At 45.1% G+C, this 26,073-nt stretch overlaps 1 protein-coding gene across 2 annotated transcripts in view; it reads left to right on the top strand.

The window, feature by feature from the left end:
* itgb8 (integrin, beta 8) overlaps positions 1 to 26,073 on the top strand; it is an 83,634-nt gene that overhangs the window by 40,957 nt on the left and 16,604 nt on the right. For both annotated transcript variants that reach the window (XM_078421774.1, XM_078421766.1), the window contains exons 11-12: positions 16,918 to 17,140; positions 19,601 to 19,698. In XM_078421774.1, the coding sequence (XP_078277900.1) occupies positions 16,918 to 17,140; positions 19,601 to 19,698 (321 nt within the window). The remainder of the gene's footprint in view (positions 1 to 16,917; positions 17,141 to 19,600; positions 19,699 to 26,073) is intronic.

Below are 26,073 nucleotides of genomic sequence, written 5' to 3'. Positions count from 1 at the left end.
TCAATGGAAACAACATTGGCAGAGGTTAGTGAGTCTCAAATGAGATCTCACCGAATGTCTGGTTTCTCAGAAATGTCAATGAGAGTAAGGTGGGGCTGTGGTGGTGGTACGTCAAAGCTAAGGAATGGCCAGGGAGTTCTCCCCGGAACCACTGCCACAACTGTTAGCTTGGGTGATTTTGAGAAAGACTTTCTTCACTGAACATGTGATGACATCTACTTTGAAAATGTTAGTTGCCACATGTGAGCTGCATTGAGGAGCTCTGCACATCTGCATCAACCACAGATGCTGTTTATGCCGCCTTAATTTGTAACTTGGGTGAGAGCAAAAATGACCATGGACTTCTGCAGCCCAGGATGGGGGAGAGATGCCGATTGCAGGAGGCTGTTCCTGTCAGACAGCAGATACAGGCAGATAAGCTTGATCAATAGATCAAAGCGACTTGTTGCCGTTTTTGCTTTTGAGTTGATTGGTAACAGACATTTGCAGCAGAATTTCCTGCTCAGTGGATTTAGTGGCCATTTTTTTACCACTCATGTCAAAGTATCCTCAACTTCTATGCCTTAGAATCACTCCACGATTAACATATAAGACATTTGCAGCATCTCAGTCACTGGTCCAGACTTGCATAAGGCGAGTGATTGATACTTGTAACAATGGTCAGAATGACCAGGAACCTGCATTTGGACTGGATGGCTGCATGCATATGACGATCAAGGTGTCCTTTAAATCACCCGAGGTTTTTATGTCTTTTAAATATTTATTTTATCAATATACATTTAGTGAGCAACCACAAAATGATGTGTCTGAAGGTTTTTCCAAGATTTCCAAGTAGTGTCCACATGCTCTGGCAGCTATCCATTCCCAAAATCTTTGAACCTTGATGAAGACCTACCAGTTAATTGCTTAATCAAGCAATATCTCCTTAAAATATGTCTAATAGCCACCAATGATCCAACATCGCATGGGAAGTCCAGTGAGATGCACCTGTATCATTGATCACGCCAAATGCATGCTGAAGGTGCCTGAACAAATTTGGAAGTACCTAACAGGGTTATCATCTGGAAGAGTGAGTTCTGTACAGTGTTGTGTGGCAGCAAGGCTTAAACACGCAGAAGGAACAGGGCACTGACCCTTCAGATAATTATGATAGGGAGAAGAAAAAATGGGAAGGCAGCCAACATGACAGCATGCTAGGAATGTGTGGGAAACCTGCATTTGTTTTTGAAAATCATTCAGCCCACCTATGTGGCATATAGATAAATGATGCACTTTCCCCTCCTCCTCACCAAAATAAATCAGTCAGCAGATCCCCTCCTACTGAAAAAAATATTTACACACACCCTCATACCACCCAACCGCTCAGCAGTAATTCGTCCCTTACTATTAATTCGCAGTGAACAGAAATGTGCAAGGCAATCAAAGTTTTACAAAGAAGTAATTTGCACATTAATCATGTAACAAAAGAAAATGAATGGCATAAACTTTATAAATTATCTTTGTTCATTTACTTGTGCAGTTATTCTTCCAAGAATTCCAATGTGAGGTATCACCTCTGGCTTCAACTGAGCTGGAAGGAAGATGCTCATACTGCTGTTGTTCCATTGTTCTAGAAGCTTTTGAGTGTCTGTTTGCACTTTCCCATCGCTGCCCGTGCAGGATTAGATTCATCCATGGGTTAGTTTGAGGGGTACAGACTGAAAGACTGGCTGAGTTGTGTGTGGGAGAGCTGTTTGACTCAGAACAGATGGGAAGTGTTCATAGGCTCATAAGTCAGAGGAGCAGTTAGGCCATTCCACCTATCGAGTCTACTCCACCATTCAGTCATGGCTGATCTATCTTTCTCTCTCAACCCTATTCTCCTGCCTTCTCCCCATCACCTATGACACCCTTACTAATCAAGAATCTGTCAATCTCCGTTTTAAAAATACCCGATGACGGCCTCTACAGCTGTCTGTGACAAGTGGTAGCAATTTGAGCAGACTCTCATTAAACCTTTAATTCTCTTCTCTTTACAAACCACAAGAAGGGCTGGAATAACAGCGGGACATGCAACATCTCTGGAGAACATGGATAGACAATAGACAATAGGTGCAGGAGGAGGCCATTCGGCCCTACGAGCCAGCACCACCATTCAATGTGATCAAGGCTGATCATTCTCAATCTGTACCCCGTTCATGCCTTCTCCCCATACCCCCTGACTCTGCTATCCTTAAGAGCTCTATCCAGCTCTCTCTTGAATGCTAGGTGATGTTTTGGGTCGTGACCCTTCCAGCACTTTATGTCTTTCTTTGTAAACCAGCATCTGCAAATCCTTGTGTCTCCAATTCTCTCATCCTTCTAGTAGCTCACCTCCACTCCCTGGCTGCTATATGCTTTGCTTCAAATCGTAGGGTTTTATGTTTGTTTTTCAAAGTGGCATTCCTAGCTTGCAAACCTTCAGTAGGGACTGCTATGCACTTTTTTGATTGCCACGTGTGTTGCTTCATGCAGGTGGCAGCTCTTTTGATGAATGAAGACATCATCAGAAAGACCTGCAACATCATGCCATTCGTGCTCAAGAAGGCTTTCTGCATTTTCTGTGGGCCTACCCAGTGCAGCAAGGATACCTACCAGTACATTGCATATTACCTGCTGACTCTCCAAAATTATATTGATCATTGACGGTCCCAGATATGCAGCATCTGCATTCATCTGCGTAGAGCTTCCGGCACCTGTATCTACTGACAAGGACTTCTAACTATGTCCCCACCATCTGCTTTTCCTCACTTGTGATGTGCAAGACACTATTTGAAAATTTAGTTGAAAAACTGCCTTTCATACCAGTCCTGGGGCATGTTGTGTGCGTTAAGAAAGATCTGCATCTCTTTGTCGCTGCCAGAAACATGGCAACACTTGTGTACTGCCTGGGTGAGATCTACGATATGAGTTTACCGGGTTGTATGCAAAACAAAGCATTTCACCGTATCTAGGTACATGTGACAAAGTATTATTGAATCTCTGGCAGAGTTGTAGGTTGCTTAGAAGATTCAAGATTTGAATTAGTCCTGTAAACCTACTAGAGTTCAGGGTGATTAATATACACTGCTGACTCAGAGCCCACATTTATGAAGTGATATTATCTCTGTGGCGCGGTGTGATTGAATTGTGAACGATGTGAAGGCCCCTCCTCGGCAGCTGTGTATTCCAGCATTTTGTTCACCTCTACCGCATACTAATATTGTATATTGTATATTAATGATTTGGACGAGGGGATTGAAGGCTTTGTGGCCTAGTTTGCGGATGATACGAAAATAGGTGGAAGGGCAGATAGTGTCGAGAAAGCAGGGATTCTGCAGAAGGACTTGGAAAGGTTGGGAGAGTGGGCAGAGAAGTGGAAGATGGAATATAGTGTAGCAAAGTGTGGAGTCATGCATTTTGGTAGTAGGAATAAAGGCGTAGATTAATTTCTAAATGGGAAGAGAATCCAGAAATCGGAGGTGCAAAGGGACTTGGGAGTGCTGGCGCAGGATTCCCAATAAGTTAATCTGCAAGTCGAATCGGTAGTAAAGAAGGCCAACCCAATGCTCGCACTTATTTCAAGAGGACTTGTATACAAAAACAGGGATGTAATGCTGAGGCTCTATAAGGCGCTGGTTAGGCCGCATTTCGAATATTGTGAGCAATTTTGGGCACCATATCTGAGTTGGCATGTGCTGACTCTGGAGAGGGTCCTGAGGAGGTTTACAAGAATGATCCCAGGAATGAGTAGGTTAACCTATGATGAGTGTTTGTCGGCACTGGACCTATACTCACTGGAGTTTAGAAGAATGAGGGGGAACCTCATTAAAACATACAGAATAGCGAAGGGCTTGGATAGTGTGAATGTAGAGAGGATGTTTCCACTAGTGGGAGAGTTTAGGACTAGAGGTCATAGCCTCAGAATTCAAGGACATTCTTTTAGGAAGGAGATGAAGAGACATTTCTTTAGTCAGAGGGTGGAGAATCTGTGGAATTCTTTGCTTCCGAAGGCTGTGGAGGCCGTCAGTGGATATTTTCAGGGCGGAGATAGATAGATTCTTGATTAGTACGGGTATCAGAAGTTATGGGGAGAGGGCTGGAGAATGGTGTTTGGAAGGAGAGTTAGATCAGCCATGATTGAATGGCGGAGTAGACTTGATTTTGTATTTGAATTATACTTTAGATAAAAAAACATACAAGGAAAGGAGAGCCAAAGAGGTTGTGTGTACTGCGATGCCCACCTTAGACGAGGGGTGGGAGATCAGGTGGCAGCCACCAGAAGATGGCACAGAATTTGATTCTCACCAAATTTCTCATAGGATGTCCATTATTATCAGGAGTAAGTGTTCAATTTTAGATTGGTGGCTCAGTAGCATAGCTGGTGGAACTGCTGCTTCATAGCGCCAGAGTCCTGTGTTTGATCCTGAACTCAGTTGCTGTCTGTGTAGCGTTTGCACAGTCTCCTTCTGACCATGTGGGTTTCCGACAAGTGCTCCAGCTCCCAGCTCCCCCCTCCCCCCCCCCAACATCCCAAAGATGTGCAGGTTTGTAAGTTAATTCACCTCTGTTTTATTCCCCCTTGTTTTATTGGGAGTGGATGAGAAAGTGGGATAATGTAGAACTAATGTTAACAGGTGATCAATAATCAGTGTGTGGTCATTATGGGCTGAAGGGCCTGTTTCCATGTTGTATCTCTAAACATTTAACATCATGCATTCTGTCCTTTATTTTTTATTTTCCTTTTAAATTCTACTCGGCATATATTTAATGAACATTGCCTTCATAATTTTATTGTGCTGTAATTCTGTCCCCCTGCCATTGGAAGCATCTGTTTAACTCTGTGATGGTAAGTTTATGCTCCTCATAAGGTTTCCTACACTTCAAATACAAAAAGACTATTATAACTGTTGAAATAATAGTGAATTCCTGACATTATTTAATTGTTTGCTTATAAAAGGAGAGAAGAAGATAGCAGTGAGATTTTAGCAAGCACCATTACACATCAAAATCTTGTAATAACACAGCCGTGCAAGTGATCAGAAGGGAAAGATAGCACATTTGTTCCAAACATTGCCATAGTATTGAAATAGTCTTATCAAAAGAGACAAAGGAAAATAAAACCTCATCAGTGACTCATGCCTCTAAAAAAAGAGTTGAAAAGATTGTGAAAAATATTGCATGTTTTTAAAAAAAATAATTCATTGAACGTGGGTAAATGTGGTAATACCTACATTTATTGCTTATCATCAAGGTTTGATAAAACTCAGTGGCTTGGTCGGCAGATCTGGGAACTTTGCCATCAGGTTGACCCCATGACCGTTCAGGCTGCAGACTCGCAGCCTCAGTGATAGCAACAGCTTCCATTTATGGAGCACCTTTAATAGGTCAGGAGCAAATCTAGGTCTGGTGGAAATCTGAAATTCCTCAGGTGAAATCTCCTGCTTTGCTTTTATGTGGACTTGACAATCCAATAAGGCAAATGCTCGCAAAGTTCAGCTTTTCTCCGGACTATTAAAATGTAAATGTTAATTGTTGTCTGCTTGAACATATTAATCTATGTTATTCATTTATTTATATAGTTCAGAATTTGCAATATTTTTCATTTGATTTATCATTATTAATTGCAATGGTTGTACAAAGTATGAGCAAGATCTTAATGTGTAGAACATAGAATTTTTCAAATACTGAAAATATACAAATATATTTTACACACTCAGAGCTGTGGTTTCCTATCCAAAATTGCTCATTTCTGTATTCCCTCGTGATAAATGTGACTGTGGAAACGGGGAAGTGTTCACTTTTTGGTTGCCAGTAGTTATATAAATATTCATCAACAACTAATTGTATGGTCAAAACGTTCATTCCCACCAAGTTTAATAGGTCAGAAGTGATTTATTTCTCATCTCCTCACATAGTGAGCTGGCAAGCCTTTGCTCAGTCAGCTCAAGAACATGCAAGTCCCAAGCTTACCGATTATGCTTCGCTCCCTGTTTTGCATCCACATTGATCTCTGGGTGGTGTCCAGTGGTAGTGTGCCCAGTGGCGGCATTTCACCATTATATTGTGTGGAATCAGTGTCAGATTTGATCGGCTCTGAAACTGCAGCTGTTGATTTGAATGGAAATGATTGGTTAGCAAGAGGACAGCAGAGTGGCACAACTAGTAGAGTTGCTGCCTTGTAGCTTCAGTCACCAGGGTTAAACCCTTATCTGATTCTGTCTGTGTGCAGTGTTGCATGCTCTCCTGTGATCGTGTGGGTTTTCCACGTGGTGTACCAGTTTCCATCCATGTCCCAAAACGTGTGGGCTGGTAGGTTCATTGACCACTAGTGTAGATGAATGGCAGAATCTGTGGGATGTTAAAGGCAATGTGGGGAGAATTAAATTGAATTACTGTAAATGGGTATTTGATGATTGGTGTGGACTCAGTGGGCTGAAGGACATGTTTCCACTGCCAAGACTATGACTCTCAAGAGCTCTACGTAATGTAAATTTTTCTGAAGTAATTCAGTTCAAGCAATTCAGTTCAATGCTCTTAAATATTTTAAATTTCTAGTTTTTAACGTTTAAGTTTTAAATGCTTGTAATTATTTTTGATTCTGAACATCGGTGATATTCAGGGACATTTATGTTTTTGAATAGTTTGACTGCTGGCCATGCCCAGGAGGTATGGTTTGGCCAGTGTTTTCAGCAGGTTTATCGGCATGGCTAAACTTTGTACCTGCCCCCCACCATGCAATGTGACAACATTGAAAATGCAAGGTCCTGGTATTGCACCATCCTTCACCCTTGAGGATTGTGCCAGCACGAGAACAGAAGTTGAGAGCAGCAGAGGCACAAGAGGTAGATTTGTAGTTGTCACACAGCTCAGCAAAACTCGAGGCCAATTAACACCCAATTCCTCCTCCATTGCCAGAGTGAGGCCACACGCAAATCAGATGAACAGCATCTCATATTTTGCTTGGGTAGCGTACAACCCAACGGTATGATCTTTGACTTCTCTAATTTTAAGTAACTTCTCCGAACACCTCTCTCCCCAGCAACACTTTGCGTCTACCTCCAATTAACACCCGTTTTCCATCTAGAAATATAGAAAAATTGGTGCAGGAGTAGGCCAGTTGGCCCTTCGAGCCAGCGCCGCCATTCAATATGATCATGGCTGATCAACTAAAATCAGTACACCGTTCTTGCTTTTTCCCCATCTCCCTTGATTCCTTTAGCCCAAAGAGCTAAATCTAGCTCTCTCTTGAAAACATCCAGTAAATTGGCCTCCACTGCCTTCTGTGGCAGAGAATTTCACTGATTCACAACTCTCTGGGTCAAGAGGTTTTTCCTCAATTCAGTCCTAAATGGCCTACCCCTTATTCTTAAACTGTGACCCTTGGTTCTGGACTCCCCCAACATCGGGAACATTTTTCCTGCATCGAGCCTGTCCAATCTTATATGTTTCTATAAGATCCCCTCTCATCCTTCTAAATTCCAGTGAATTCAAGCCCAGTCGAACCATTCTTTCATCATATGTCAGTCCCGCCATCCCGGGAATTAACCTGGTTAACCTACGCTGCACTCCCTCAATAGCAATAATTTCCTTCCTCAAATTAGGAGACCAAAATTGCACACAATACTCCAGGTGTAGTCTCACCAGGGCCCTGTACAACTCCTTGCTCCTAAACTCAAACCCTCTTGCAATGAAGTCAACATGCCATTAGCTTTCTTCACTGCCTACTGTACCTGCATGCTTATATTCAGTGACTGATGTACAAGCACACCCAGGTCTCGTTGCACCTCCCCTTTTCCTAATTGACTCCATTCAGATAATAATCTGCCTTCCTGTTCTTGCCACCAAAGTGGATAACCTCACATTTATCCACATTATACTGCATCTGCCATGCATCTGCCCACTCACCCAACCTATCCAAGTCACTCTGCAGCCCCATGGCATCCTCTTCACAGCACACACTGCCACCCAGCTTTGTGTCATCTGCAAACTTGGAGGTGTCACATTTAATTCCCTTGTCTAAATCGTTAAAATATATTGTGAATAACTGGGGTCCAAGCACTGACCCTTGTGGCACCCCACTAGTCACTGCCTACAGCAAGACTAGGACAAAACTTCAGCTATTAGCTGAAAAGTATCAGTAAAATTTGCACCACACATATAACTAGGAAATAATTATCTCCAACAATTGGGTGCTTTTAACAAACGTTCCATTTACATTCACCAATACTGCTGCCACTGAACCTTCAATGTTCTTGGAGAAACCATTGCCCAGATGCTTAACTAGGTCAGCTATGTACTGTTAACCAATTATCCAGTATTTGACTATTTGGAAATCCTATTGGATTAGCATCTGGCTCATTCCTTAATGCACTAGATGCATAGACCCACCATCAGTAGAGCTGCGTATACTCAACTTTGGACATGTATTGGCAGGAGTGTTTGACGTGGGTTCTGGATTGGAGGCCTCGATCCAGAGTGTTTGTAAGTTTCAGCTGTTAACAAGCTGAAACTCATCCAACTTTATTTAGAACATAAAACTTAGATCATAGAACAGTACAGCACAGAACAGGCCCTTCGGCCCACAATGTCCGTGCTGAACACGATGCCATTAAATCTCTTCTGCCTAAGCACATCCACATCCCTCCAAATCCGTTGGCCCATCTAAAGGCCTCTTAAATGCCACTGTCATAGGATTTTATTTCCACTCACTTGAGCTCCCTGGGGCTCTGTTTCCCACTCCTTTTAAACTGAGTGGGTTTACTAGAAAATTTGTAAAACCACTGTGTAATTGTTTGATAGATAATGGAATAAATATTTGTGTTAATATAAATTACATGCAATAGTCTGCAACCTCTGCCAGTTCCCAAGGATGCTGGATTAATGGAGTTTTGTTGGAAGTACTGTGACTAAAGACCAGATCAGATGTTGGGCATTCTGTGACATGACTCACATCAGAGCCCCTCGACTAGCCACAAGGTATGAATAACATGGTGGAATAATGTCTACTTGTCTGGATGAGTTCAACTCCAACAGCGAAAAAGTATTTGTGCCTGGATAGAAGTGAACCAAGGTACGTATCAGCCATGATCACATTGAATGGCGGTGCTGGCTCGAAGGGCCGAATGACCTTCTCCTGCACCTATTGTCTATTGTATGACAATAATAAACCAATGCCAAGAGCATCCACTATAGTTACTCGCCAAGGCTGATCTGATAGAACATCTCAAACCTGTGACCTCCAGCACTACTTGAAAAAGGGGGAGGGGAGATGAAGAGAGGCAAGTGCATGGATACAACCCACCTTCAGGTCCCCCTCCAAGTCACACATCATCCTGACCTGAAAGTACCTTCATCATCTCTTCCTCCCTTCATCAGCACTGCAGGGTCGCCTTTGGTGGTAGAACTTCCACAGTTAAAAAGAGGGCTTACTTCTGCTCCTTCACTTCCCTGTGGGCAATTAGAGATAGGCAATTAATAGTGGCCCACATCCCTAAAAAATGATTAAATGAAAATGTGTATATTGCCAATACTTAAACAACATTGATTCACAGTCCCAGCATTCTTCACAAAATAACACAATGCAACTTGTTAATCACAAGAACTAGGGTGGTTCATGGAAGCATCTCCCCTCCCCCTTTATTTAAAAGTAGTTTAAATATTTTAAATGTTTGTGGCGAACAGCAACAAAACAGGGTTTCATTCGTTTGGCTAGAATGACCGTGATGGACAAAGGTAGGCTTTGGTTAGATTATATTTTTCCTTTTTATTAAACTTTAAGTGTTTTAATTGTTTGAGTAGTTTTTTTAAAGTCTGTTTTAATCTTTTAAAAGTATTTAAATGATCCCTTCGTGATTTTGGACGGGTCAGGTTTGTCAGCCATCTATGCCAGGGCAATTATGTTGCTGGCTGTGAAAACTTCTTTCAGAAATCCACTTGCTGAGCTTGTTCTACTTTACTGCAGCAGGGTAACTTACACCATCTTAACAGATGTGAAATGGACATTAAGTGAGAGGAGGGAGAGGGGGCCTGTGGATTGCAATTCTTCATCTGCAAGTACATTATTTTTCAGTGCAGCATTAAATAACTATTTTTACCATGGTGTTGGTTTTCAACCCTTTCTGCCAACATAAACTGGGTGTGTAGGTAATTAAAAGTACCCAGGTTGCTTTGCAGTCATACAATTACCAGAGGCAGACCACCTACCGTGTTAAACCGCAAAGCTGGTAATCAAAATTGCAGAAGTTGGAAATCTGAAATAAAAGCAGAAAATGCTGGAAACACTCAGCAGGTCAGACGTCATATGTGAAAACAAAACCAGTTATTGTTTCAGGTTAGGAACCCTTCATCGCACCTGAAACGGTGACGTGTCCCAGACATGAAACATTCATTGACTCTCCCTCCATCAATGCTGATTGATCAGTGGAGTGTTCCTAACATTTGCCCTGTGAACTGGCTGTGTTGAGAGCTGGGATAGGGAGAGGCCTTGATCACTTGAGTTTTCTAATTTTAGATAATTTATCTGGGAATATAACACATACTCTTGCTGAACTAACCCTTCAGGTCCCTTGCTGCTATTTATACAGTGTTAGCCTCCTCCAGCATTTCCTTCTGCATTAGATTCATGTTTCCCAGGTTGTGAGTTTCTACTCTGCTTCATCGGACTGTGTCCATATTCACATGACAGTATTTCTTTCCTTGGCAATTTGGCAGACTATATCGTTTAACAGTTGATTCTGCATTTTATTCTTTCACTGTGGGGAACTAATGCTTACTAGTTGCCCTGTCAAAACATTTTGGAGATTTTATTGAATACGCAATTCACATAGCTGGATTCCCTTTACTCATTACTCATGGGCCGAATTCTATAAACGGTATACAAGTTCATAAAATAAACCTTACAGTTTAAATATGGTTATGTGCTCCATGCTATTCATTCTCTATTCACTTTTCTATTGTGTTAAGTGACTGCCACCTGGTGGTTGATAAAGGTAATATGCATGCATTCTGAAACTTGGCAGAGAATTAGCTTAAATCAAGGCTGAAATTTTAGAGGTTCTTTGCATTTGCAATTCGAGACAAATTATCTTTTTTGTTTACCATTGTGTGTCAGCTTAAAGCGTAGGATAGAATCTGCACCATCTCCTACTAATGTAACTGAGCATTTGTGTAAAATTTCAAGATGTTGCCTGGAAGCATCCCAAGATATGTGACAGACAAGATAAGAATGAGGATTGGCTGCTCAAACATCTGGATACTATCCTAGCTCCCAGACATCAGGTGAATGCAGAATTGGTTCTGAACTACAAACAGCCATTAGAAAAGGGAAAGTTTTTACTATTGCAAGGATGGAGACCTGGGAATTTCAAATCCAGTCCAAATCACTATCACACCTTTTCTGCCTCTGACACAACCATTCCTCAGATTCCATTATGTTGATAGTTGTTAGCTCACATTAATTTGTAGATTAATTAAAAGACAAAAAAAACTGCCGATGCTGGAATCATGAGCAAAAAAAACAAAAACTGAGGAACTCAGCGCCTCAGACAGCATCTGTGGAGGGAATGTACAGACAATGTTTCAGGTCGGGACCCTTCTGTAGATTTAAGTTTGAAGAAGGAACCTGACCTAAAACAGCACCGTGCCTCTACTCACGAGTTTAGAAGGTTGAGGGGGGATCCTCATTGACACTTACAGAATAATGAAAGGCATAGATAGAGTGGATGTGGAAAGAATGTTTCCACTGGTGGGAGAGTCTAGGACCAGAAGTCATAGCCTCAGAATTAAAGGACGTTCTTTTAGAAAGGAGGCGAGGAGGAGCTTCTTTAGTCAGAGGATAGTTAATCCGTGAAACTCATGCCATAGAGGGCTGTGGAGGCCAAGTCAGTGGATATTTTAAAAGCAGAAATAGACAAATCAGAAGGGTGTCATGACGGAGTAGACTCGATGGGGTAAATGGCCTAATTCTACTCTTATAACTTCTGAACGTGAAATTGAATTCTATCTACTCCTTTGACAAATGATACCTGACCAGCACTTTGTTTTTTGCTGCAAGTTAATGTCATATGTTGTTCGTTTAAGGATTTTACATAGAAACATAGAAAATAGATGCAGGAGGAGGCCATTCGGCCCTTCGAGCCAGCACCGTCATTCAATGTGATCATGGCTGATCATCCGCAATCAGTACCCCGTTCCTGCCTTCTCCCCATACCCCTTGATTCCGCTAGCCCCAAGAGCTCTATCTAACTCTCTTTTGAATGCATCCAGCGAATCGTCCTCCACTGCCTTCTGAGGCAGAGAATTCCACAAATTCACAACTCTCTGGGTGAAAAAGTTTTTTCTCACCTCAGTTTTAAATGGCCTCCCCTTTATTCTAAGACTGTGGCCCCTGGTTCTGGACACTGTATAGGCTTCTGTTGCTCCCTCTATATTGTACCAACTCCATTCATATAGAAAACCTAACAATGAACATTTGACAGAATTACTATAGCACCATCACCTGTTTAAAATTGGTAATGTGGAAGTTGGTTTTGATAAACGATTGACCCGCTCAAAGAAGAAGCCAGTGTTTCAGGATTTTATGTAGAATTTTATCCTATATTATTCCTAGGATCAATGCTTTCAATATCATTAGTAATGTTAAATGTCCCATGAATCCAAGTGCAATAAATATTTAAAGGACAAAATGATTAATTTCAATAGTTAAAGCCACTTTTTCAAATTATAAAATATTTAAGTTCAGTTTTTATAGAAGTAAAATTCATACATTCTAGGAGCAGAATTAAGCCATTTGGCCCATCAAGTCTACTCTGCCATTCAATCATGGATGATCTATCTTCCCACTCAACCCCATTCTCCCTGCCTTCTCCCCATAATACTTGACACATTACGAATCAAGAATGTTTATCTCTGCCTTAAATATATCCATTAACTTGGCTTCCACACCCGTCTGTGGCAATTTAATTAAAAGCAGCATAACTACTGCAACCCACTGTCATTTTCCTGCAAAACCTACAGTAATTTTGGGATTAAAACATCCGTGTGATGTAATGTGGAATTTATTGTCAAAGATTCACTGTTTCAACAGATTGTATGTTCACAGTTTGCCTCGGTGAAGGAAAATCTCCTTCACTGATATGAATGAGTCTATTCCTCAGTAGCCCTTTAGTGAAATGCTAGCTGCATTAATTCTAAGCGAGTTATAAATGGCAGGCCAAGCCATAATTACTGCTTAGCAAACATCCCAATCGTGAAACCATAATTATTGTGATTGCCTTGTGTAAATATTTCAACATTGGAAGGATAACGTTTAATGCATGATAAAGTATAGTAAAATCCAATTAAATATAGTCCAAGGGTCTGCAATGAGGTAGATGGGAGGTCATGATCTCTCTCTAGCATCAGTGGCATTGCAAGACATGTTTATGGTCACTGGTATCTTTGTCATTTATGCTTTTGGCACCTTTTCATTTTTCATTGACCACATTTGCAATATCCATGGTGATTTTCCTATCGCGATGCCCATTTCCATCACATAGTTTTCCACATCCACAGTAATGTACTGGTTTATACCATATGTCTGGCATCCTGATGTTTAAGATGGTTATGTATTGGGCCCACGTTAATCCATACACTGTGTCAAACCCAAGAAATTCCCTTGCCTAAATGTACAAGTTGTCTATGACTATCAGCAATTAGTCAGTTTTTGTGATAAATCACATGACAACTTAACTTTATTTCAGTTGATAATTTCGTATACTTAGACAATCCTTTGAGATTGGCGATGACTTGTTCCTACTTTGGTTTTGAGAATACAGGGGGCAAGTCAGTGGAACACTACTGAAGAAGGGACTCGACCCCAAACGTCACCTATTCCTTCTCTCCAGAGATGCTGCCTATCCCGCTGAGTTACTCCAGCATTTTGTGTCTACTGACTTACAATTGTTGAGTATAAGGCCCATCCTATCAAACATTGTAGGTTGAACAGCTCCCCGTGAATCCTGAAGATTAGTTCCTCTCCAATGGGATATTTGACTGAGGCAATCTTGAACAATGACTCGGCCTCATTGAGATTGGTTAATTTGCACAACCATTAGGATCATACCAAACATAGTATCATGAAGCAAATATACGATGGAGATTATTTTGTTGTCGACGGGTGAATTTGATGACAGTCTATCAGGTGTCAGAGGTTTTGGGGAGAAGGCAGAGGAATGGGGTTGAGAGGGAGAGATAGATCAGCCATGATTGAATGGCGGAGTAGACTTGATCGGCCAAATGGCCTAATTCTACTCCTATCACATGATATGATCTATCCTGATTGTTGATGTTAAACACTTTAGTAGGTCCAGCAGGCCACGTATAGTGGTGGATTCTGCTTTTCTCAGAGTTGTCATACAATGATGGTGATATCCACTGGGCCTCAAGACGGACACAATCCACAATGTAAGTTGGGGCGCAGCTCCTAAGCCACTTATGGAGATCTCTTTGGAGTTACCACTGTCAGATTACAGCATTGAATGGTTCCCCATGGCGAACATGAATTTCATTGTGATCATTGTTTCCCCTATGGATACCCTACTGTGACTAACAACTGGTAATGTAAAATATATATTACAAAGAAATGGTATGTTGTTACCGTAATGGGACTAGCCTGAATGAGTGGACCTGGACTGTGTTCTTACGGGACGGGATACTGAGTTGGATGATCAGCCATGATCATATTGAATGGTGGTGCTGGCTCGAAGGGCCGAATGGCCTACTCCTGCACCTATTTTCTATGTTAAGAGTTTAGAATAAGGAGAAGTTATCTCATTGAAATTTACAAACTTCTCCGACATCACCACTGGATTGACAGATGGTTTCTTCTGGCACTGGAGTCGAGAACCAAAGGTCACCATCTCAGGGTAATGGATAGGTCATTTGAAGCTGAGATGAAGCGACGTTTCTTCACTCAGAATCTGGCAAACCTGTGGAATTCTATAACCCATAGGGCTGAGCCAGTTCGGTCTTTGTGTTCATTCAGAGCAAAGATTGATACGTTTGTCGGCATTGAGGGAATTGAATGATATGGGAATCGAGCAGAAAAAAATAATGGTTAGGGAGAACATCATCCAGAATCTCAAAGAATGGCAGAGCATGTTTGAATGGCCAGATAGACTTCTACTGTTCCTCATTTGTATGTTCTTGTGTTCAACTAAAAATATGTTCAGTGTACAGATGCAAATTATTTTGTTCGTTTTGTATGCACTATAATGCATGAAATGTAGTTTGATTAGTTACTGCAACCAAGACTATATTGTTAATAGACACAAAATGCTGGAGTAACTCAACGGGACAGGCAGCATCTCTGGAGAGAAATAATGGGTGACGTTTCGGGTTGAGACCCTTCTTCAGACATTCTTCAGAGTTGCTGCCTGTCCAGCTGAGTTACTCCAGCATTTTGTGTCAATCTTCAGTTTAAACCAGCATGTGCAGTTCCTTCCTACACTATATTACCATACCATACACATACAGCCAGAAACAGGCCTTTTCGGCCCACCAAGTCCATGCTGCCCAGTGATCCCCGCACATTAACACTATCCTACACCCACTAGGGACAATTTTTACATTTACCCTGCACGTCTTTGGAGTGTGGGAGGAAACCGAAGATCTCGGAGAAAACCCACGCAGGTCACGGGGAGAACGTACAAACTCCTTACAGTGCAGCACCCGTAGTCAGGATCGAACCTGAGTCTCCGGCGCTGCATTCGCTGTAAAGCAGCAACTCTATCGCTGCGCTACCGTGCCGCCCTATATTGTTGATAAGGTATCCGTTTATTGCTTTGAACCATCACAAATTAAATTTTATAATGTTTCACCTGCCTGAATACTTAAATACGATTTGGTAACAAATAAAAATCCTGATTTCATACTTCTTTTCCAAATAAGAGCTTTAGTGCATTCTGCCATAAATGTTGGTCTCTGGACTCACCTTTCTATTCACTCACTATGTTCTGTGTGCCCAGTGGATCAAATGTACTCTTCAACGATCCCTCTGTCTTGAAGATTAGCTTTTTGTCCTGTTGCATCCAGCAGATTGAAGCTTCAAGGCATAATTTTCAGAGTATGCTTTGAAAAAGTTCCTTCATCTTTTACGTTCCAAAATAATTCTCTTCACAATGATGTTTGCCATGTTAGCTTTTGTACTTATGAGATCAGCACACTGTTGTAGGATTAAAGTTAAGCTTTAAAGTTAGGTTTTATGTGGATCATATCTTCCTCGGCATATGTAGCTTTTGGCTTAAAGTTTCCATATGCATCAAGAACATAGAATCATCAGGACTTAGTGGAAAATCTCAGGTGCATAGGTTCAGTTTCTTTTACAACTGACAGAGGGTGAAGTTTCTCACTGGTGATGGATGGCCAGAAAATTAAAACTTTATGTCACGATTATGCCGCATTATCTGTTGTGCTATTACACTGAGGGAGATAAGGTTTAGTGTATTCAGTTATAAATGTCTTGCCCCTCTCGAAATCTACTGTTACTCTTGCTTTTACAATCCCACTGCCTTTCTGATATAGTTGCAAATTTTACCCTTACATTTTATCCTTATGGAAATCAGGTTTACTTCCAACTAGTAAAGTGCAAGCATCCTTAAAAGCATTCTGTTTGGCATCACTACACCTGTGAATAACATGAATATTAAAATATGTGAACCACGTCTTTATGGTTTGTGTAACAATCCACCATGGATAAAGAATCAGTTGAAAATATTTAAAATCTGATTGATCAACTTTATTGTGTAAAACATGCCCAGTTCTCACTTGTTATGAAATGGGTCATGGAATGTTACAAAGTCAGCAAAGGCAACAAACCAAGGTCTGGGTAGAATTAAAGTTAACTAGAACCCTGGCTCTTTATTATGTCTCTTGTTGCAGGCAATGGTGAATGTAAAGGAGGGGAATGCCAGTGCTACTCAGGCTGGCAAGGTGAAAGCTGTAACTGTTCTTCATCCCTGATGTCCTGCAGGACAGACCAGGGTCAGATCTGCAGTGGAAGAGGGAGGTGCGTCTGCGGCAGTTGTCAATGCACTGAGTCCAGAGCGTCCGGCACCTTGTGTGAGGTTTGCCCCACGTGCGAGAATTCCTGTGAAAATAGCCGGTACGCTTGTGCAATTCTTTACATTCATTCTTCCACTTTTTTATTTGCCTCTAATATTTACTGAAATGAATTTATGATAACATGTGTTTTGGCTGATGAGAAGGTAATTTTTTTAAATCAGCACAGGCAGCCCAACAAAATCTGTTATGGGGTAAATTTACACTGAGTGTAAACATACTACAGAACCGGAAATAAGTCAGTGTCTTACCATAGAAAGAACATCTTATTATTGAACTCTCGAATACAAGATATTTTTATTGTCATTATGATTTAGCTTTCACATTGCTTCTAGGGTAATAGGTAAATACTGTCAAGGCATATATAAGATCTTGGGGGTAGATAAGCAGAGACTCTGACAGACCATTCCCAACGCCAAGCAATGTGTTCCTCTATGCAAGGTTGTATGCTGGTATTAATTTCCACTGAATTGTTCCCAGTCCCAGAAGTTGTGTTAACTTCTAAACTGCATGCTCACTTGACATTGCAGACCTCACCCAGCAGGTACCCATTACTGCTCCCAGAACTATAGAAAATATTGTTCTTATTGCATTGCCAGCTTTAAATTCCCATCTTTCCATCCATTCAATCAGTAATTGGCAACCTCTTTCTCTCACTTTCATCCCCCACACCATGGCTAATCTTTCTTTCTGAACCCACAAATCCATGATTCTCAGACTTAAGCTCCCTCTCAACCCAAACCCAATTCTCAGTCTCTGTCTGATCAATGGCATCACCACCCCTTCACCACTCTCATGTTTCTTATGCCATCTTTTGTCTCTGGAACTGGCGAGCTACAATGCTGAAAACTATATTTTGCACACTGTATCTTACTTTTTGCTCTACTTATTGTATTTGAGTTTGGCTTGATTGTATTCATGTAATAGTATTATTTAATTGGATAACATGTATAACAAAGCTTTTCACTGTACTTCGGTATACTTGACACTAATAACCCTAAACCAAGGAGTGCATTGGAATGTTTATTATGGTAAATTATCCATGCATGAGGAACCTTCATAACCAATACAAGTTTAAAAAAAATATAAAACATAAAGTATTTTCTTGAAATTGGTCAGAATCTTGAGCAATAAAACCCATGTACTTGTGAAGGCAAGAGCAGACCACCCAGAGTAAACTTTTGTCACCTCAATCTTTTTATCTAGTATTCCATCTGGTCATATTTAGAGTTATTTGTAATAATTGGAGTCCTTTATTCAATAAAACACATCATATCTTGTTTTCATATTTCAGTTGGTGCTCCATCCACAGCTTTAAAGAAAGTAGCTCTGGGTTTTCATTTTAAAATATCAGTATAGAAGTTGGGAGGTCATGTTGCAGTTGCATAAGACGTTGGTGAGACCACATTTAGAGTATTGTGTTCAGTTCTGGGCACCATGTTATAGGAAAGATATTGTCAAGCTTGAAAGGGTACAGAGAAAATTTACAAGGATGTTGCCAGGGCTAGATGGTCTGAGCTATAGGGAGAGGTTGAGCAGGCTGGGTCTCGATTCCTTAGAGGGCAGGAGAATGAGGGGTGATCTAATAGAGGTGTATAAAATCATGAGAGGAATAGATCGGGTAGATAGATGCACAGTCTCTTGCCCAGAGTAGGGGAATCGAGGACCAGAGGACATGGGTTTAAGGTGAAGGGGAAACGATTTAATAGTAATTTTTTTCACACAAAGGGTGGTAGGTGTCTGGAATGAGCTGCCAGATGAGATAGTTGAGGCAGGTACTATTGCAACCTTTAAGAAACATTTGGACAGGTACATGGATAGGACAAGTTTGTCAGGATATGGACCAAATGCAGGCAGGTGGGACTAGTGTAACTGGGACATGTTGGCCAGTGTGGGCAAGTTGGGCCGGAGGGCCTGTTTCCACACTGTATCACTCTATGACTCAAAGACACTCTTAGATGCTGCCAACTGAAGAATCCCACGTGAGCAAATTCAGCGCTATCAGTTTCAGAAAATGGCATTAAAACAAACTTTAAACCTAAATATTTAGATGGAAGATGTCTGGCAGGAATCACTCAAGAGATCAGAAAAGCTGAAAATCAAAAATAAACTAGTTGCTGGAAATCCAAAATAAAACCCGAAAATGTTGGAACACTCAGGAAATCAGTGTGTGAGGCGAGAAACAGTGTAAATGTTTCAGATCAAAGTACCTTCTTCAATCTGAAAGCTTCCACATATTAACGTGGCAATATAGATCCAGATTTGGTAAAATCTGTAACTGGTCCTTGGTGTCTTTGTTTGCTGCCCAGAAATGTGAGCCAGACGCGTGTTAAAGTGTTTTTTTTAAGCACACTATACCCTTAATGTATTTGGAGCACCTGATTTTGTTTGACTGATTCTTGTTTTGGCTGAAGAGCTTACATTTAGTCAGATTGAATTCACAGGTGCACAGGCTGACTGTGTATATTGATATTAATGTTACTCTTTAACTTTTCCTTTCCAGGAAATGTGTGCAGTGTCATGTATTAAACTACTGGGCTGTGTATACTGTCAATTGCAGCACCTTGTGTTCTCAAATGGTGGTGGTGGACCATATTTCAGGTATATGTTACTTTTTGTACCTTTATACTGTGTTTTGAGGATTACTAATTTTGCATCTGCAATGTAATACAAAAAACTTTTAATGTAAAAAAAACATACTGCCTTGGGGGCTCTGTTTCAGTACTTTTTACTACCTCCTAAATGCTGCCCCAGTTTCTGTTACTCTTTTCTATTCAGTCCAGGCTGCCAGAGTTTGTCACTGGATTCACTTTACTCCTTTACATTTGCACTGCTTGTGTGTAACTTACTAACAGAGCAACCTCAATGTATTAATACTATCAACATAGAAAACAGTTCAGGCAATGCCTGGACATGACAGACATTATTCAGCAAGGCATTTATAACTCGGAAGCAGAATGCAGATGTTGCAAATCTGAAAAACACAACATGCTAGAAGTACTCAGGTCAAGCAAGTCAAGTCAAGTCAAATTTATTTGTCACGTACACATACACGATGTGCAGTGAAATGAAAGTGGCAATGCCTGTGGGTTGTGCACAAAAGGAATTACAGTTACAGCATATAAATAAAGTTAATAAGTTACTATTAGTGTCGACAAAAATTTAGTCTCTGGGGTTATAAAAGTTGACAGTCCTGATGGCCTGTGGGAAGAAGCTCCGTCTCATCCTCCCCGTTTTCACAGCGTGACAGCGGAGGCGTTTGCCTGATCGTAGCATCTGGAACAGTCCGTTACTGGGGTGGCAGGGGTCCGTCATGATCTTGCTTGCTCTGGATCTGCACCTCCTGATGTATAGGTCCTGCAGGGGGACGAGTGTAGTTCCCATGGTGCGTTCTGCCGAACGCACTACTCTCTGCAGGGCTATCCTGCCCTGGGCAGAGCTGTTCCCAAACCAGACTGTAATGTTGCCGGACAGGATGCTCTCTACAGCCCCAGAGTAGAAGCAATGAAGGATCCTCAGAGACACTCTGAATTTCCTCAGTTGTCTAAGGTGGTAAAGGCGCTGCTTAGCCTTACCCACCAGTGCGGCAATGTGCGTTGCCCACGTCAGATCCTCTGCGATGCGGACTCCCAAGTATTTGAAACTGCTCACCCTATCCACAATAGACCCATTTATCTCCAGTGGCGTGTACGTCCTTGGATGTTTAGCCCTTCTGAAGTCCACAATCAGCTCCTTTGTTTTAGTGACATTCAAGAGGAGGCTATTGTCCTGACACCAGAGTGCCAGATCAGCCACCTCCTCCCGATAGGCCTTCTCATCGTTGTTGGAGATCCGGCCCACCACCACAGTGTCATCAGCAAACTTGATGATGGAGTTTGAGCTGAATCTGGCCCCACAGTCATGTGTGTACAGGGAGTACAGTAGGGGGCTAAGGACGCAGCCCTGGGGGGATCCTATGTTCAGGGTGAGGGAGCTAGATGTGTGTTCCCCCATCCTGACCACTTGGATGAGAAAGTCCAGGAGCCAGGCACACAGAGGGGTGGTAAGCCCCAGTTCCAGCAGCTTCTCAACCAGTCTGCTGGGGACTATTGTGTTGAATGCTGAACTAAAGTCAATGAACAGCATCCTCACATAGCCCCCCTGGCTGTCCAGATGAGAGAGAGCGGTGTGTAGAACCTGGCAGACCGCATCATCCGTGGACCTGTTCGGACGGTATGCGAACTGTAGTAGGTCCATGTTGCGAGGAAGGAGGGCGCAGATGTGCTTCTTGACTAGCCTCTCAAATCATTTCATGACAACCGAGGTGAGGGCCACCGGTCGGTAGTCATTTAAACACGCTGGAGAGGCATTCTTTGGCACCGGTACAATGATGGATCTTTTGAAGCATGCAGGGACCACGGACTTTGCCAAGGAGAGGTTGAATATTGTGGTGAGCACTGGAGCAAGCTGAGTAGCACAAGACTTTAGTACTCGCCCAGATATACCATCTGGGCCTCCAGCATTTGTGGGTAGAAAATAAGAATGAACCTTTCAAGCAGTGATCTTTCATTACATTTTAGGGATATCACAACATTGTGTTGTGGCAGGATGAAACATAAATCTTGAACAAAACACAAAGTGCTGGAGGTATTCAGTGGGTCAGGCAGCATACGTGGAGTGAAATATGTAGGCCATCATTGTCCAGCACTTTGTACTTTGTTCAAGATTACAACATCTGCAGTTCCTTGTGCCTCTGGAACACAAACCTTGTTATCAAATGGTCTGAATATTATTGCAACACTTGTATAATAATTGTGTAATGTCAATGAAAAGGGAGGAAGCAAGAAGCTGTGGCGGATCGGGCCACTCCTTGGGTCAGCCCCCTCGTTACGTGACGGACAGGGAGAGGGGTTAAAAGCCAGACCAAGGGAAGGCGTAGCTATTCCCTAGGAGAACTACGCTGTGGGCAGGAGCTCACAGCCTAATAAAGAATCTCACAAAACACTGCCTGGCGTCTTGCCTTTCTCTGGCCTCCGCCAGGCCACTACATTGGTGACCTCGACGGACATCACACGTCGTGATGTCAAACAATAATGGACAACCCGGTCCTGCCGCCCTCGCGCAACCCGTTCCTGCCGCCCTCGGTCTTGCCGACCTCGAGGCCGTCGCCCTCAAACTCCCGACCCTGTGGACCGAAGAGCCTGAGGTCTGGTTCCAGCAGGCAGAGGCACAATTTGCTGTGCGAGGGGTAACCGTCGACTTGACGAAGTACTTCTATGTCGTCGGCGCCCTGGACCAGGCGACAGCAAGGCGAGTAAAGCCTTATCTAAATGACCCCCCCGCGGATGACAAATATAAGGGCCTTAAGGAACTCCTTATCAGGAGGTTCGGCCTCAGCGACGCCGAGAGGGCAACTCGCGTTATGAGCCAGGGGGGGCTCGGGGACCGACGGCCGTCGGCCCTTCTGGAGGACATGCTCGCCTTCATGGGCAACCACCCGCCCTGTTTCTTATTTAAGCAGGCCTACCTGCGGCAGCTCCCGGTCGACCTCCGTTCTCAGCTCGCTGAGGATCCCTTCACCGACACGCAGCGGCTGGGAGAGCGCGCTGACCAAATCTGGATGTCCCGTCGGGAGGACCTGGAAGCCCAAGCCGTCTTTTCCGCGGCGTCGGAAGGCCAACAGCAAGCTGGGGCCGCCGTCGACCCCGTTTCAGGGCGACCCCCGCGGCGAAATCCGGCCGCCATCGGGCACCCCGGTGCCGGCACGTCCTTCTCGCACGGCCCGCCGACAGTTCAGCCAGACGCCACCAGAGGTCGCTGGTGGTCGGCTCAAGCAGCACCACCTCCAATACCGCTGGAAACCACCGGAGGTCGCTGGTGGACATCCCAGTCTGCACCACCACCGGACACCAGCAAAAGTGGCTGGTGCTATTATCACCGTCGTTGGGGACCAAACGCAAAGCAATGTCGCCTACCCTGTGCCTTTCCGGGAAACGCAAGGGCCGGCCGTCAGTGATCCCTTCGGCGGCCGGCCAGATCCATCGTGTGTTCGCCCGGGATCGCCGCACCGGGGGTCGGTTCCTCGTCGACACTGGAGCAGAGGTGAGCGTCCTACCTCCTTCCACCGCCGATATCAATACGGGCAAAAGCGGCCCCCTCCTCACTGCGGCGAACGGTAGCCCCATCAACACTTACGGGGTCTGCCAGCTCGCCCTTAACTTCGGCGACAGCTGGTTCACGTGGCGGTTCATCATCGCCGATGTTTCCCAGCCGCTGCTGGGCGCCGACTTCCTGCGGGCGCATTCCATGCTCGTGGATGTCAGGCGGCAGCGCCTGGTGCACTCCAGCACGATGAGGCCGGTCTCCCCCAACGTTGGACACCTGTCGTCCGTGGATGCGACGTACGCGCGCATCCTGGCGGACTTCCCGGACATTGTGGAAACCCACTTCTCCTCCTCCGCTCCCAAGCACGGGGTGCAACATCACATCCCCACCACCGGCCCACCCGTGCACGCCCGAGCGCGGCGTCTCGCTCCAGACAAGCTCCGTCTAGCTCGAGAGGAGTTTCGTCAAATGGAGTCAATGGGCATCGTGCGCCCCTCCGATAGCCCGTGGGCGTCACCACTCCACTTGGTCCCCAAGGCGGACGGGGGTTGGCGACCGTGCGGGGACTATCGGCGCTTAAATGACGCGACCGTTCCCGACAGGTACCCGGTTCCGCACATCCAGGACTTTAATGCCCACCTGGCCGGAGCTTCCGTGTTCTCCAAGGTGGATCTTGTGCGTGGATATAATCAAATCCCGGTCCACCCCGATGACATCCCCAAGACTGCCATCATCACCCCGTTCGGCCTATTCGAGTTCCTACGGATGCCGTTCGGGTTGAAGAACGCCGCACAGGCCTTCCAACGGCTTATGGACTGTGTGTGCCGTGGCCTGGAATTCGTCTTTGTGTATTTGGACGACGTACTCGTGGCCAGCCGCTCGAAGCAGGAGCACTGCACCCACCTCCGCCAGCTGTGTAAACGCCTCAGCGAGTACGGTTTGTCCATCAACACTTCCAAGTGCCGTTTTGGGGTGACGTCCATCGATTTCCTCGGCCATCGGGTGACCCCACAAGGGGTGGTACCTCTTCCGGACAGGGTCGAAGCTGTCCGCCGTTTCCCCCGACCGACCACTGTCAAGGGCCTGCAGGAATTCGTTGGGATGGTCTCGTTCTATCACCGTTTCCTGCCGTCGGTGGCCAGAACTATGCGCCCACTCTTCCACCTCATGGCTGGTCGCCGCAAGGAGCTCGAGTGGGACGACGAAGCAGGAGCGGCCTTTGAGCAGGCTAAGGAGGCCCTAGCCAGGGCCACGATGCTCGTCCATCCTAAGGAGGATGCCCCAACCGCCCTGACCGTGGACGCTTCTGAGGTGGCGGTTGGTGCGGTGCTAGAGCAGCACATCGACGGGTGTTGGCGGCCACTCGCCTTCTTTAGCAGGCACCTCAGCGGAGCCCAACGGCATTACAGCGCGTTCGACCGGGAGCTCCTCGCCCTCTACCTCGCGGTACGCCACTTTCGGTACTTCCTAGAGGGGAGACCCTTCACCGCGTTCACCGACCATAAGCCACTCACCTTTGCGTTCGCAAAGGTTTCCGATCCGTGGTCTGCGCGGCAACAGAGACAATTGGCTTATGTGTCGGAATACACCACCTCGATTCGGTTCGTGGAAGGAAAAAACAACAGGGTGGCCGACGCCCTGTCTAGACCCGCGATCCACGCCGTCCTACAAATGGCCGGGGGGATCGACTATTCCGCCCTAGCAGCCGCACAGCTGGGGGACGAGGAGATGGCCGCCTATCGTACAGCCGTGTCCGGCCTGCAGCTGGAGGACATTGTCTGTGGCCCCGGGGATACAACACTGTTGTGCGACACCTCCACTGGCCTGCCGCGGCCCATCGTCCCTGTCGTCTGGCGTCGCAGGGTATTCGAGGTGCTCCACGGGTTGTCTCACCCCTCCATTCGGGCGACGGTGGCCCTTGTATCCTCCCGTTTCATGTGGCACGGGCTGCGTAAGCAGGTCGCACACTGGGCACGCACCTGCATCCCGTGCCAAACTTCAAAAATCCAGCGACACGTGCGTGCGCCTCTGCAAGAGTTTCGTGTCCCTCGGCAGCGCTTCGACCACATTCATGTGGACATCGTGGGGCCCCTGCCGCCGTCCCGGGGCATGACCCACCTCTTCACGGTGGTAGATCGCTTCACGCGGTGGCCGGAGGCCATTCCGCTGGCAGACACCTCGACGGCCACCTGCGCGCGGGCCTTGGCGGCGCACTGGATCGCCCGGTTCGGGGTGCCACTGGACATTACATCCGACCGGGGGCCACAGTTCACTTCGGAACTGTGGTCGGCCATGGCAAGACTCTTGGGTGTCAGCCTACACCACACTACGGCGTACCATCCACAGTCGAACGGGTTGGTGGAACGCTTTCACCGCCAGCTGAAAGCTGCCCTGAAGGCTCGGCTCACGGGCCCAGACTGGGTGGACGCCCTGCCGTGGGTGTTGCTGGGGATCCGCACCGCACCCAAGGAGGACTTGGCCTCCTCCTCCGCCGAGTTGGTGTACGGGGCCCCCTTGACGGTTCCCGGGGAGTTCATCCCACCAGCCCAGGGTCGAGTGGAGCAGCCGTCTGACGCCCTGCAACGTCTTCGGCAGACGGTGGGCAGGCTGGCACCTGTGCCCACGTCACGTCATGGGACATTCCAGCCACACGTCCCTGCCGCTCTGGAGGACTGCCAGTTTGTATTCCTGCGCAGGGACGCACACCGATCACTTCTCCAGCGGCCGTACGAGGGCCCCTTCCGGGTCCTGCAACACGGCTCGGCCACATTCGTTCTGGACATGGGGGGCCGCAGAGAGACTGTTTCGGTCGCACGGCTGAAGCCGGCACACGTGGACATTGATCGGCCGGTGCTGGTTGCGCAGCCCCGCCCGCGCGGTCGCCCCCCATCC

Source organism: Rhinoraja longicauda, chromosome 2 (genome assembly GCF_053455715.1).
Source record: "Rhinoraja longicauda isolate Sanriku21f chromosome 2, sRhiLon1.1, whole genome shotgun sequence".
NCBI lineage: Eukaryota > Metazoa > Chordata > Chondrichthyes > Rajiformes > Arhynchobatidae > Rhinoraja > Rhinoraja longicauda.
Note: the sequence above shows the minus strand (reverse complement) of the source record. Positions and strands in the feature narration are given on the sequence as shown.